Source organism: Zingiber officinale, chromosome 4A (genome assembly GCF_018446385.1).
Source record: "Zingiber officinale cultivar Zhangliang chromosome 4A, Zo_v1.1, whole genome shotgun sequence".
NCBI classification, from domain to species: Eukaryota; Viridiplantae; Streptophyta; class Magnoliopsida; order Zingiberales; family Zingiberaceae; genus Zingiber; species Zingiber officinale.
Genome location: NC_055992.1, coordinates 12,040,180 through 12,055,382, shown reverse-complemented (window position 1 = coordinate 12,055,382; position 15,203 = coordinate 12,040,180). Strand labels below are relative to the sequence as shown.

The window sequence follows — 15,203 nt, the reverse complement described above, 5'->3', positions numbered from 1 at the left end:
AAATACCGACATGATTAGTTAAATTCAAAGGAAAGACGACTTGTGTACGGCCTATAGAAGCACCAACAAAAAAAACAGGTGAAGAAATGATAGTGGATATTCTGCTTCTGCAACTCTTGCTAGGCATTGAAACTAGACTTAATCTGATAGATTTGAAATTGTTTAAAAGTATGTGGTTGTCTTCATATTTGAGCCTAATTTGTCGATCAATATGTTGTTGCCTTCATAATTGAGCTTAAAAATTCCCATCTGCTGTCTTTAATTTTATGTAGTTAACAAGGAAAATTTCACTCGTGTCAGTTTTCTTACACCTGGCAAGAATTAGAAGAGGAAAATGGAGGGAGTAATATGGTGGACGTGAAAAAGACAGCAAATACAAGGTAATTTTGTCAAACATAACGATAACGACATTAAAAAGGAATTTAACATACAGCATGACCTTATCTCGTAAAATTCCAACTCCCCTACATAATGATGTTCTCTTCCACTGCAAAACTTTGGCCAGCCAACATTTTGGGTTTAATGTATCTGGAACACTCAAGAAAAATGGATCAGAAATTGTTTATAAAAGTGTATAAATCAGTGATAGATATGGAGATACATTAAAAATTGCCAATTCAGTGGATCCCTCAATGTATGATAACAGCTAACCTATCGGCAGGCCGCTTCCTTAATGGCTGAGACAGGAAGAACAGGCTATACTAGCCAACCTTTGTGGTGATCAGAGCTGGTCTAGATGTTGTCACGTACCAACTTAAGAATCAAAATCGAGAGAGGAATAGATGGATCTAGGCCATTTCCAAGGAATTCACACTGATGCTCTTCCTTAATTGCAGACAGTCTAAAGTGCTCAGAACAATGCATCCCTACAGACTGACTCCATTTATTAAATTTTGGCTACGTTTAACCTTAAAGAACAGGAAGACTGAAAGTAGAATTTAGTATTCTGTTGTATAAACTAAAATGTATTGCTCCTTCAAACTATTTTTCTGTAAAAGCGTCAAAGGAACACTAAAATATGCAACTTGAATGTTCGATTGTGCAAGTTAGATGAACTGGACAAAATATTTCACATTCCTAATAACCGAACCAAATGTATAAATAATTGCTCCGTATGAATTCCATCTGAATTCCATCCTTGTATTCCGTTCCTTCAAGAACTAAGGAAACAACTTAACCCAAAACTATAAAATTTAATCCATCATTCAACTATGTCAATTACAAATCCCCAGTGATATCGTTTAGATGCTAAAAAAGCGCGGTTTCCAAAGACAGAAAAAAGGTAAAAATAAAATAAAGCATTCAACCATTTTCCGCCTTACCAGTCAATGTTTCGAATAAATGAGGAAAAGGGAGAAATTTTACCCGTTGTAGAATTCAGTGGCAGATCTGGAACCGTTGTAGAAGACAAACCAGAGCAATACAAGGATCAATATGTCTAATCCCCTTAAGGTTGCACAAAGCTAATGAATCAAAAAGCTTCTTTTTGAGCAATCATCCGAACAAACCAAATTAAGAGAAGGATACTGAAGAGGTATCGCTCCCACCAATCGAGCATGTAGAGTCCCATGGTGACGTTGTAGAGATGGATCTTCCGTGCGATCCAGTTCATTGTGATGCTCGCTGTCTCGGATCCGGAGTCAGTCGGAGGAGGAAGAGGCGACGGAGACGTTGACCGCGATGAGGAGACCGAGAGAAGGGAGGAAGGCGAAGGACGATGTGGATCCAAGCGGTGCCGCGCTCTCTCTCTCGTTAGGGTTATCAAAGTTTGCCTTTTCAGTTTGGAATTATTTCATTTGACTCCCCCTAAAGTTTAATATTATCAACCTACCCTTAAAATCTTAAATGTCAGTTGCCAAACTTTGCCCGCTAAGTTTTTTAGATTTCCAAAAGCGCCCACATTCCTTCGCCTCATTCGTAATTAGCAAAACAAATAAGAAACATCGGACGCCAATTAGTCCACGTCAAAATCGTCATTCGCATGCCTTTGAATAATTATACGTAATATTAACGACAACCAAAATACACCCACGTTGACTTAGGATGAGTGTGAATGTCTATCTCGCCATTTCATTTTTTAATAAAATTAACAATAAAGGACAAATATTTAGTAACAATGAAAGTGCTGTATTTTTTTTTTATCAACATTGTCTATCAAAACAATATTTTTGAAATCCAGCAGAACCAACTGATTCAACCCATTAGATCTCAAATATGTTTCACCGATTCACCATTCATATTAGAAAGACTCGGGAATTTACACGAGCAGACATCTCACATCACGGTTACAATTGGATCTTCTAACAACAACGTTTAAAGGCAAAAGATGACACTGATACAGAATTCATGTTGAGATCTCTGATAGAAAATAAGTGAAGTCTGAAACCGCGCTCTGCAGATGACTGGATCGCATATCTTCCGGAGTGGGAGCAATGAGCATTGTGTCAAAGCAGCTCATCCGAACCATCGCTGTGGAGCTCAAACCAGGAATGGACATCAGTAGATTACATAGTTCTTCTGACATCTTTGCGTAGGTTAACCTGTGAATCAATCCACGGAAATGCATGTTAAGCTCAATTTGCACATTTGCACAATTATGACTACGAGATAAACATTTTAGATATTAAACATATTTATACTATTGACTGATATTGGTTGCTATATTTCGTTTGTTTTGAATTGAATGCTTTACGTATAATTTTGTATGTGGAAGAAGAATTAGATGTCGATTAATACGCTTTATAATATAAATACTTGTTAGTCATTTTTTATGATATTTTTTGAACTTTTCTATATCATGTCTAATGTAGTGTGTTGACAAATACTGCTTGCATATGCTTTTTGAATCTATCAAACAGTATCTGACTAGTGGCAGGGGCATCTGACTAACAACCAGAGTCTTGCATATTGCAGATTTTGTAATGCTTTGTAAATTGATGGAATTTGCAGGACCTATCACTCACCTTGCATCAGCAGGCAATCTGCTTCCCCAAATCAATAGAGATTCACTTAAACGAGTAAAAAAGCTTCTGCATTCATCATTTTTCTTTCCAAGAGGGTCCTAGAAAAAGACAAGAAAGATGTAAACATAATCAATATTGACTACAACCACAAAGTAAATGCAAGAATGTAAGCTTCATATTATCCACACTACACAGCAACATTGTAGCATGGGCCCAGATGAGATTATTCAATGGTATAGGTGAAAATTAAAACTGTGGTGCCGAGATGGACTTATCTTGGTGAGATTATTACTAGATACTGGCAAAAAAGATATGGGCAAAAGAGAAAATTAATTGAAGGACAAAAACTTTTCATTTCATCTCTTTTTCTTCTCATAAATTCTCATATCATAATACGAACATCTCGGTGCACAAAGCTCCTGTCAATATGGGTCCCAAGAAATAGTCTATTGTACGTAGTCTTAACTGCTTTGTAAGAAGCTATTTCCGAAACTCAAATATGTGACCTGTAGGTCACATGACAGCAACTTTATCATTGCACCAAAGTTAGAATATTCAATGGTATAATTGAAAATTAAAACTATGATGTGTGGATAGACTATATTGGTGAGATTATTATTAGATATTGGTAAAAAAAGAAATGGGCAAAGAAGAAAATTAATTGAAGGACAACTTTTCATTTTGTATCTCTTTTTCTTCTCATAAATTCTCATATCGTAATACGAACAGCCCGGTGCACGAAGTTCCTATCGATACAGGTCCCGGGAAAGGATCTATTGTACACAATCTACCCTGCTTTGCAAGAGATTATTTTTGAAACTCGAACCCGTGATTTGTAGGTCACACAGCAATAATTTTACCGTTGCACCAAAGCTCAGATGAGAATATTCAATGGTATAGGTGAAAATTAAAACTACGATTCATGGATGGACTCTATTGGTGACATTATTACTAGATACCGGCAAAAAAGATATGGGCAAAGGAGAAAATTAATTGAAGGACGGAAACTTTGCATTTCGTATATCTTTTCTTCTCATAAATTCTCATATCATAATATCGACACCCCGGTACACAAAGCTCCCGATAATACGGGTCCCGAGGAAGGATCTATTATACGCAATCTTACCCTGCTTTGTAAGAGGTTATTTCCGAAACTTGAACACATGACTTGTTGGTTACACGGCAACAACTTTACCATTACACCAAAGCTCACCTTCATAAATGTTCATATTGTATAGAAGAAAAAGTGTTATCACTAGAAATCAGAAAATGAATATGTTTCTAGTATATTAGTGCACACTTCCAAATTTAGAGTTCTAATGACCTTATGTATTGTCAGTTTGGAATTATGATTCATGCAATGGGACCATAGGTATGACTAAGAGTCAAGGAGAGTCTCTTTCTAACACACTAAATATGAGCCAATACACGTGTTCACATATCACTAAATTTATTAATTTAATATGATATGTAATGTAGGCAAGACCTTTGGTAAATTTGCATGATTTAATATATTGTGGTTCATGTAAAATTTCTTCAAGGATTGCATATACTAATCACTTTGGTATATTACACTGTAGAACTTAAATACTTTGCATATACATACTTTTAGAATTAATTTTAAGTGACTTTTTACCAATAGACTGAATGTGAACCTGTATGTCTTCAAGTAACACATCGCAGTGTAGTGGCACAATCATATAGTGCAGGAATTACCATTTTAATTGTGAGTGTCTTACATCTATTAACAATCATTGGATACTGGACTGTGTTGCATATAGAAAGGAAAGGAAAACGTCCAACAGACTCCAAGTAGTGCTTTCAAAACAGGACCAGACTGGCAAGTTCAACTAGTTAACCAGAGAACCGGAAGCAAAACCAGTCCAGTTTGATCAATAGATGGTCAGAGGGTCAGTTCAACTGGAAAAACTAGGAACCCAAGCAGCCATTGATTCGTCCACCAGTCCGGTATTATAAACACTGACTCCACAAGGGCAGACAATGCATGGAAACTATAACTACATAAGAAGATAGAGTATCTGGGCATTGAAGTTCAAGGAAGCATATTACAGAAGAAAAACGGTCAACAAGAATGCAGCAAATGTTGTGTTTTTTACAGCGTACAGAAGTTTAGATAATGGTGGTTGGTATTCATTTTCTGTAATCAATGAATTCTATATTTTAACACAGGTAACCTTACCGTTTCACTCATGATGTCCCCCTCTTTCAATGAACTCCTTAGAATGTAGAAATCAAAATAAATTCCAGCACCCAGGTCCCAGTCAGCAATTTCAGACTTGTGTTCTTCCATGAAACTTGTGATTCTCCAAATCTCTTCATCTTGAGCTGAGAATATTCATTTTTCATAACATTAGTAACCATCTTGCAATATGAAAGTAAAATTTAGCATGATGCATATTTGCATGTCTCCTATTCTAGATTGTGGTGCATGTATTTACAATGGTTGGCATACTATTCCAATTCTAGATAATGGGAGCTATATAGACATGATCTAAGAAAAATCAACAATGCCAAAATTTGATCTTCGGAGGGTTATCTAATTTGTCATGAACATTTAACAAAGTAAAAGAAATAGTTGGTCTTAATAGCATAAAAAATGAACTATAAAACAAGAAATACTACTGAGAGCTAGCATTGAAAAATGCAGAGTTTGATTATATTTCACTTGCTTCAAATCATAAGTGTGATTTGCATGTTAAATATCTAAACTCATCGAGCATAGATATGAAATGGCACAAGCTTGAGTTCTCAAAATACTTGGCACGAGTATGATTTTCTCATTGTTTAGCCCAAATATTTACGGATTTTCAGTTATTAGTACATTTACCCAAAGGGCATCACCATGCCAATGCATATGTGAGATCCATGTGCAATCAGTATTAAGAAGGCATTTAACATGAATTGCATGCATAGAATATAATTTAACCCTAAGAGAGTAATAAAAAAAGTATAAAAATTTAATTTTCACTTACCACAATAGTATTGTCCAAGTACATGTCAATTTGGAAAAACATTACTATCTAACTAAAAAGCTTTAGCTCTATGATATAAATATTATATTTCATCCATTACACTTCCTTTTACTCGAAGAATTTTTCCTTTTTTTTGTTGATTCTTTGTATACTTATTGACCTAAATGTAAGCTAGAGAAATCATCAAGTCATCTAGTCTAACCATACAATGTTCCTTAACTGGGAAGACCAAATAAAACTAGTTCAATATAGCCGTCTATAAGGTAAAATTCAACTACATATGCATGTCTAATAAGCATGTGCTCTAATTTTTCTTTTTCTTTCAAGTGAATAACATAGGGTCATCAGTGTTGGTGCGGGAAACATCCGACGATCGAACCTATGTTTTGATTATGTCAAAGGATTCAAAGTTAAGTTGTTTTGTTATCTGATATGTTTGATTGAGATGGCAGGAAAGTCCTAAGTTTACTTAGGCAAAAATCCTAGCTGCGGTTAGGCAGGTAAAAACCCTAGGGGGTGGTTACCCTTGGTCCTAGGGGTGGTAATCCTAGGTGAAGAAAAGTCCTAGCTGCGGTTAGGCAAAGGGAAACCCCTAGGGGGCGATAACCCTAGGTCCTAAGGGGTGGTAACCCTAGGTGGAAGTCTTGGTGGGTCGAAGCTTCAGGTAAAAATCCTAGGGGGTGGTAACCCAAGGTTGAAATCCTGATATCGCGAACCAGGTGGAAGTCTGGGCGGATCGTGGAGCGGACGCCCGGCATAAAGACCGAAAGCTTCGGACACTGAGCAAAAATCCAGTCGGTCTAGAGGACCGATCTGGCAACAGGTATACTCTCCTGGAGTAGGTGAGGACGCGTTCCCCGGAGAGGGAACAGTAGACGTCGGTTCGACCTAGGATTTTCGGTCAAAAATCCGAAGTCAGAACCGGATAGTCGGAAGACTGTCAAACACTTCTGTTATCATGTTTATTATGTGCTAACTTTGTTTTGCAGGATATGTTGTTTTGTGGACTAACGTAGCTTGCAGGACGAAGAAAGAGCTCAAATCCCCGGATGAACAGTGTTCGAGGCGCCTCCATGGAGCTTGGAGGCACCTCGGATGCTTTGGAAGAAGGAGCGCGCGAAGTCAAGCTGGAGGCGCCCTCAAGGAGTGCTGTGGCGCCTCGGATGGGCTTGAAGGCGCCCTCCATGGCATTGGAGGCGCCTTCAAGAGGATGAGCGGCGACTTCTTCAGCCCTTATCTTCGCTGCGGAATCGGCGGAGTTGAGGGCGCCCTTAAGGAGGTTGAAGGCGCCCTCAACGGGCTTTATATACCTGTCTCAAGCAGCAGCATGAATAATCAAGTATAAAGCAATCTTTCTTCAGCGCATTGCTAACGAGACGATCCGGCTAAGCTACAACAAGACTCCGACGACCCGAAGCTACGAAATTTCAATTCTTTGTTGTCGGTATAGCTTTTTCAATACTGTCATTGTAATAATTCTTGTAATATTTGCATGATTGTAGTTGTTGCCCAAAGTAAACGCTCAACGAGCGTGGCCCTTGAAGTAAGAGTCACCCAAGGCTCCGAACCAAGTAAATCTTAGTGTCTTTCTGTATTCCTTTATTTATTATTCCGCTACGTTATCCGATAAGTTTTCCGAATACGAAAAGTGAAAGCCACGAGCGCTATCCCCCCCCCCCCCCCCCTCCCCCTTCTCTAGCGCCTCTCGATCCAACAATTAGGACATTCAACAATAAACTTGCACATCGAATGATTGCAAATAACTAGTAAATAAGAAAATAAACAAAAATGATAAGTCAGATGGAGGAGCATCCAACAAACTTATGCATATGATCTACATGTTCTCAAAAAATCATTTGTAAACAGAATGATAATAGGATCAACACAGCATTTGTAACATCAATTTCCAAGGAACTCTGGTAAAAAATTTATCAGAATGTCATAGCAGTAACTTGAATTCAGTATTCATAATACTACAAACTATTTTACCATCATAAGGAATATAAACTATAAAGTATGCCAGATTTGTCCAACATCTAGCCTACTATAGATTCATGAAAAGGGGGAAAAATAGAATTATGCCTTCAAGCATAAGCCAATCCTTGTGCGCCGTTTAGCAAAGAAATCTCAACGCTCTTAACTTTGATAACAACTGTGAACTATCTACAAGGTTTTTAGTAACTTTTCCATGACTCAGTTGCACATTTGTGTGAAATTTTCATAGTTATAACCCATTTTTAAATGGTTTTCTTGTGATTGTGTAATACTGCAACCCATAAAAACTTCAGGATCGTAGTTAATAACAATGCAGCATTGCTGTATGACAAGAATACAGCCATTTTCATACTTACATGATAGGAATAAGCGATGAGCCACTGATGTAATGAAGATTGAGTGAGCTTTTTTCCAATTAGAGCATCTAAGAAAATGTTCCAGGGCCTCTGACAAATCTCCCTGATACTCGAAGTATATTGCCTAGAATTTCAAGGAACAGGAGGGAGGAAATCTCATTACGAAACTACTGCGATATTCAAAGAAGTTCGGGCTAAAAAATGTGACAAATCAGTTGATGGAAAATCTTTAGACACCTATGAACAAACTGACACTAATAATACGATAGTCCATACCAGAGCCTCATGCATCCATTCTGATGGTACACCAAGTTCTTCAATAAACTGATATTGAATCTCTTGAGAGCTCCAAATTTCACAATTTTGACACAGAATCTGTTTAATAAGCTTAGCCTGGATATATGGTGCATTATCGCAGTAAGGCATGTGCAGAACGACATAAATTGCCCAATGGCACAACCCAAGACATAGCAACTGGTCAACAAAACTCATGTCAAGTATACTAAGATCTTTTGAACTAAATGTACCAATAGCTTCCAATATGGCACGCTGGTGCCAGATCATGTGGTAGTCAAGTGGATCATATGTGGAAGAGAATGCACTAAACATGGTTTTCAGTTGGTTGAAGTTATTGTCTTCATTAGCATGAAGAAGCATAACATAATATGCAAGGTCATGATTATCACCAATGTTCCAGTCCACTTCTTCTTCAAGAGGTCCTTCATCAATGTAAACTGGGACAGGATGAGGAGCTCTTTTTTCACAGAGAAGCTGCTGATAAGTATGAAATACCACAGACAATGGGGTATCAGGAGGAAGTTGATACCACATTATCAACCCTAGAAACCTTTTCCAGTCAATGGATGAAACCTGGAATGCGTCTTGTATATTACCTGCAAGTAACTCATACAACTTTAACCTATCATTCTCAATAAACTTAAAATCCATGCCATTCATTCTCCAGATATCCAACTGTTGTGCCATGTCAGAACGACTGACCACTGACCCACCAGCCTGACTTAGTAAAATAGCTAGTCGGACATCTCCTCTTGCAGCAGCAAGCTCAACTGCTGCATCCAACTGCCGTCCAGTTAAAAGTACAAGTATCTGCTCCAAATCACTAGAATCATTTAAGTAGGTTATCTCATCCTGAACTCGATGGCAAACACTCTCTTGCAGCCAAAAAGAAAATTCTGCTCTCCGAGCGAAAGGTTTTGCCTCAACGTCCATGTCAAGAGAGTCATCCTTCGTATCGAGCATCATTCCTTCCCTATCATCATCATTTGACTGTTCATTTGTTTCCCTCTCTGAAAATAGAATTCTTATCAATGCCCAAATAGATACTTGGTGCATCAAGAACACACGGTTAGATGTAGATAACTCAGAAATATCATGTGCCTTCTCAATAGTCTCAATATAAGCCTGGCAAATTTCAGGAAGAGTCAAACGACTGCATTCTACTCGCAGAAGCTTTAATTTGAAAGAATCATGCACCAATTGGGAAGTTTCATGTTCTACTGACTTGTGGAGATTCATCAAAGAAGAAAAATGCAAATCAACAAGCTCCTCATTGATTTTATTGTTCTTATCTCTCACAGTTTTGTCCATGGCAACCTTTTGTATATTTACTTGAGAAGATAATCCACAGCTTGGACTGCCTACTGGAGTACCACTATGAACAAGTATGCCATTCGGTCCCCATCCAACTCGAAATGATCTACCCATGAACAAAGCAGCATCTACTATATTCTTAGAGTATCCTCCAGATAAGGGAGTTTGGTGCTTCTCCTCCAGTCTAAACCCCTCTACCTTTGTCAGCCTAGTTAGTGGCAACCCCTTCCTTTGACCACTCAGAAAAATGTCCCTTGATGGGCTCAAGTCAGTGTTATTTAGATTGTACTCCAGTAGGGCTTGAGAGGGTCTTCGAATGGGTGAAGAACTAATTTGAATCCTTCCCTTCCTGGAAGAACCATGTAATGTTGTTTTATTAGCCAATATTTTGCCATTGATAACTGGGGAATCCTCCTTTAACTGTTCCTTGTTGTAACTATTAATTTTTTGAAATGATCCATTAAGATCTTCATACTCCTCCTCAGCAGAAAACATCAATGCCCTCAATTCTTGCATTCTTACAGGATCAAGACCCAGATGAGCCGGAAGTGAATGAGATAACACAGTCCCAGCAGAATGTGCAGGAAATTCTTTTACCTCTGCAGTTGAATCAATATCGTTGTCAATCATGACAATATCCTCTTCTTCTTCATCATCCAATCCAAATCTACTGAAATGATGCACTAGGAATGTCCAATTGCCACTTGACAAATCAAATGAGACAAAGAAGGCTCCTTGTCTATCAGCTCGTTTCCTTAGTATACCACCGAATCTATCTACTTCCAAAGAATGAGCATCTAATGATCTCAGTTTCAGGGTCAAAGTTACTTCAGCAGCTTTGTTAAGGCCTTGACCTACTGGGGGTTTGTCAGCCTCATCAGTATATACCACCACTGAATTCCTGTCAAATTTTACAATCTGGTCCAAATGTAACCATCTGACATCAGTGCTTCCTATGAATTTAATTTGACCATAACCCACTCTTCCAATAGTGAAATCAGGAACTCGGCTGCAGTAGCCTGAGTCAATCATCTCTAGTGCTGCCAACTCGTCAATTGAGGGCTTGGTAAAATAGTCTGAGGAGTACAAAGTAGGTAGCAAGGAGCCTACATCCCCGTTGTATAACATTCTTCTTTTCTTATACTTAGAAAACATCAAACTGCTGCAATCACCACCAACTGCTTCATTTTGACCACTTCTGACAAGATTGGAGTCGCTTATGATGCAGTGAGAATCACGTAACATGCCTGCAAAGAAACACATTTTTTCGGTTTGAAATAAAATTTCATAAGAAAAAGGAACAACGAAACAATCAAGTTTTATAGCTTATCCTTTAGCAAGTGAAATTTAAAGAAAAAAAACTACAAGGTTTAGTGTGGCCATATTCTGTATATTTTACTTCGAACTGAGAATGCATAAGGTGTATTGTTTTCCTAATCTTAAGTGCTAATAATATCTGTTCTCTTAAGTACTAATAATATCTTTGCATTTTAATGCGACACTACTTCTTAATCAGTGTGGGCCATTAATTCCACCTTCACACTCATGCACTGATTCAAATTTTGATGAGGTTTCTTTCTTTTCAAAACCATATAAAATGGTTCTCTTTCTTTATTTATTTATTTATTTCTTTCTTTCTTTCTTTCTTTCTTTCAAAAACATATAAAATAAGATTCATAATGAATGATATTCAATCAAATCAAATTGTCATGATTCTTTTACATCCTGGTTCTTACATATGATATGTACCCCGTAATGATTCTTTTACATTCCGATTCATACATATGATATTTATCGTTTTAACAACTATTGATAAAAGCAGTAATAAAACTACACTAATAGCGATAGAGTAAGGGACAACATATCAAGACACAAAATCCTAAATAAAATCATAAATCATAATAAATGAAGTTAAATTAAGGCCACTTAATGCTCAAAAAGTTACGATTCGGTATTGGCGCCCTTTCTTGTTGAGGTGCTACTGGATGATTCCGAGGAGGCGGGGCCAAACGGGGAGGACCTGGGCGGCCTTGCCTGGGAGGATAGCGTGGAGGTGGTGCATGTTGATAAAGAGTAGGGTCAGTCAATATATTTCTCATATGAGGATAGGTCTCAATGACCCGCTCCAGCTCCCGTTCTAATCCTCGACAATTATGTGGACAGGATGCTGATGAGTGACCGAGTGGACAGGATGCTGTTGGAGTACACCTATCCTCTTACCCCAAATCATAAGTGGGGAAGCTCAATGCTCTCATCTCCCTGAGCCAGTCCAGAGGAGGGATCCCTGACGTGCTACCACGCTGCGTCACGCTACCCATGAGTGGACCAGCAGAGCACTGACAGAGCAAACTGCCACACACCCTGCCTGATATACCACGAACCCATGAGTGATTGTGTGTGCAGATCCATGTAACTGGCGATGAGCTCAACAATAATGGGACTACCAATCGCACAGCATGTAATCATGCAAGATGGTGTATGACACTAAGCATGCAAATCCTGACCATATCTACCTCCATAAAACATGTACCAAAAATAAATGGATCAAATAAACAGATCTAGGTACACGGGTCAGATATGGTAAATGTCTAGTCCGGTGTATCACAAGACATGGTATGTCACTATCTCTATGAGCATAAAAAATCATGACAATAATAAATCATAAATGCAGAACAGATGAAAGCAAGCAACAGGTATCATATAGTGACATACCAAAGCAATGATAACATAATTATTACTAAAGGCTATAACCTACTACGCATATCAACATGGCATATCAAAAGAGATAAGTAAGGTACCCGCCTCAAATGTAGATCGAGCTAAAGAATCGCTATGTCGAAGTGCTCGTCCCGAATCAAGTCCTGTAACAACACATTTAATTTAGCTACTCCCACAAATATCAAATAGCTAAATCAAATTCTTATTCCTAAAGCAATAACTAATTTGATTAGTTAATCCCTCTTGTTAACATCATAAATCGGATCTAACCCGAACTTAGATTAGAACCAACATTTAACCCAAATTAACCATAACTCAACGGTCAACTAGGGTTAGTTTCCTTAACCCTAATTATTCCATTTTAGATTTAAATCTATACTTAAATCAATTCTAGTGGCAATTCATGTTTCATCCAACTACTAAAAACCTAAATCAACCTAACTTAAGTCTCTTACCTCAAACTCACAGCCAAGTGACTGCTGGTCGGATACGGCCTGAGGGGTTCACCGCCGAAGCTGGATCGTCGGAACTGTGGATCACCCGTAATCAGTACTGACCAGACAAGCATGAAATCTGATACGAACCATGCATACCCAATTCTGTGCCGACAGTCCCTTCCACTCTAAGGATCGGCAGCCGGGCGATGTCTCCGATCTGGCTGCCGACAGAAACCACGACCTACTGTCGTCGACAGATCAAAGATGGCGGCTTGGATTGGGAAGAGGGCCTCGGCTGCTAGGCAAAGGGAAGGGCGTCAGCAATCTCTCACACGGCCGACGACGTCGATGCTTCTGCTGATCTAGAGATGGGAGAGAGAACCCTGCAGCTTTGCGAGCACGAGAGGAAAATCGCCGACCTCATGCAAGGGTCCTCGGCTTCCAGCACTGACGAACTAGGGCACGGGTCGGCAGTGTAAGGCGAGGAGAAACCGAGAGCTTCGGGAGAGGAAGGCTCGGCACTGAACGGTGGTCGGCTTCAGGCTGCGACGACCCGTCGTGGATCCGGGGTGGTCGGCAGCGGCGCAGAGGGAAGAAGGGAGAGCGGCAGTGGTGTCGGGGCAGAGATCAGTCGGCGGAATCTGGAGATGGAGTAAAAGAAGGAGACGACGCAAACTTCCCTTGGCCGATGGACTTGTATGCGTGGGAGGAGAGGAGCGAAGCGGCGCCGTCGGTTGGGGAAGAGGAAGAGAAAACGGCGACCAAGAGGAAGACAAGAAAAAGAAAAAAAATAATAAATTTTCCTTTGTTTGAATGGAGTAACCTAAACATATTTTTCTGTGACTCAATAAATGATCCTCCTGAAATACATTATACAAGTTCCGAAAAATTTCTAAAAAAATTTGAAAATTTCTAAAAATTCTGTTAAAATTATTCCTCTATTTGACCTTATTATTTAATTAATATTTAGGGTACCATATTTTACAAAGATCCTCTTTGTTCTTGTCGAGCTCGTAGAGCCTCCTCCAGATTGATATACTACTTAGCCCTTGCGAGAAGCATGTCATAATCCGTTGGAGGTTTATCTGAGAATGGAAAAATTCCCCTTCTCTTTCTTTGAGTCCCTGGACGAAGGCGTCCATCAGAATTTCCGGTACTACCGAAGGTATTTCCAATGCAACACGAGTGAACCATTGGATGTACTTGCACAGAGTTTCTTGAGACTTCTGTTTAATATTGAATAAGCCGAGCAGGGTGAATATGTACCTCTTGGAACTAAAAAAGTAATGGAGAAATAATGTTGTGAATTCATCAAAAGAAGACAGATTCGGGTTGCAACGTATTGAACCATCGCAGAGCCGGTCCCACTAAGATGGTGGAGAAGAGACGGCACTTGATCCCTTCTGTATATTGATATAACAAGGTCACATTGTTAAACCAGCATAAATGATCTTCAGGATCAGTAGATCCATTATATTCAGGAATATGTGGCAGTACAAACTGTATAGGTAATTCTTCCTTTAAAATATCTTTAGAAAAAGGGATATGCCGAGCAACACGAGTGAATTGATGGATGTACCTGCACAGAGTTTCTTGAGACTTCTGTTTAAGATTGAATAAGCTGAGTGGGGTGGGTGTACCTCATGGAAGTAAAAAAGTAGTGGAGAAATAGTATTGTGAATTCATCAAAAGAAGACACAGATCCGGGTTCGTAGTGTATTAAACCATCGCAAAGCCGATCCCACTAAGGTGTTGAGAAAGAGACGACACTTGATCCCTTCTGTATACTAATATAACAGGGCTACATTGTTAAACCGACACAAATGAGATGTTGGACATGTGGGTGTTTTTGATGTGATCAACCAAGTTAGGTTGAGTCCTGTTTTATTTTAATCCCTGTATCTAAGTATGCAAGAGCTTAAGAGCACAGGAAGTTGAGCGGAAGACATAACCAGCGAGAACGATGGCACAGAAAGGGAGTCGACGAGCTCGGTGCATCTGAGGAATGAAAGGGCTACGGAAGAGTATGTCGATGGACAAGAAGAACGTACGCGACGTTCGAGGAATGAAAAGCCGGAGCGGAAACCTGCATGAGGAGAAGGCCGGAAATTGAGTTCGAGTGAACCATAT

General features: G+C 39.1%; 1 protein-coding gene and 1 long non-coding RNA gene across 4 annotated transcripts; both read right to left on the bottom strand.

The window, feature by feature from the left end:
- Nucleotides 1-321: 321 nt before the first annotated feature.
- Nucleotides 322-1,771, bottom strand: LOC121969559. The gene is made up of 3 exons (XR_006108581.1): nt 1,528-1,771; nt 1,366-1,438; nt 322-528 (listed from the first exon to the last, which is right to left on the bottom strand). It is a non-coding gene; the product is annotated as an uncharacterized LOC121969559 (long non-coding RNA).
- A 273-nt stretch (nt 1,772-2,044) lies between these two features.
- On the bottom strand, nt 2,045-13,876 carry LOC121969558 (nuclear pore complex protein NUP96-like). 3 transcript variants are annotated; one of them, XM_042519713.1, is made up of 8 exons: nt 13,230-13,873; nt 13,092-13,165; nt 12,717-12,779; nt 8,584-11,165; nt 8,308-8,431; nt 5,164-5,309; nt 2,964-3,061; nt 2,045-2,540 (listed from the first exon to the last, which is right to left on the bottom strand). In XM_042519713.1, exons 4-8 carry the CDS (start codon nt 11,161-11,163, stop codon nt 2,345-2,347), a joined length of 3,144 nt encoding a protein of 1,047 aa, XP_042375647.1. In that variant the 5' UTR covers nt 11,164-11,165; nt 12,717-12,779; nt 13,092-13,165; nt 13,230-13,873; the 3' UTR covers nt 2,045-2,344. The 3 variants fall into 3 exon arrangements, with proteins under 3 accessions (XP_042375647.1, XP_042375646.1, XP_042375648.1); XM_042519712.1 differs by having other exon boundaries at nt 12,721-12,779; XM_042519714.1 differs by lacking the exons at nt 2,045-2,540; nt 2,964-3,061; nt 5,164-5,309 and having other exon boundaries at nt 8,373-8,477; nt 12,721-12,779; nt 13,230-13,876.
- Between the last annotated feature and the right edge of the window lie 1,327 nt (nt 13,877-15,203).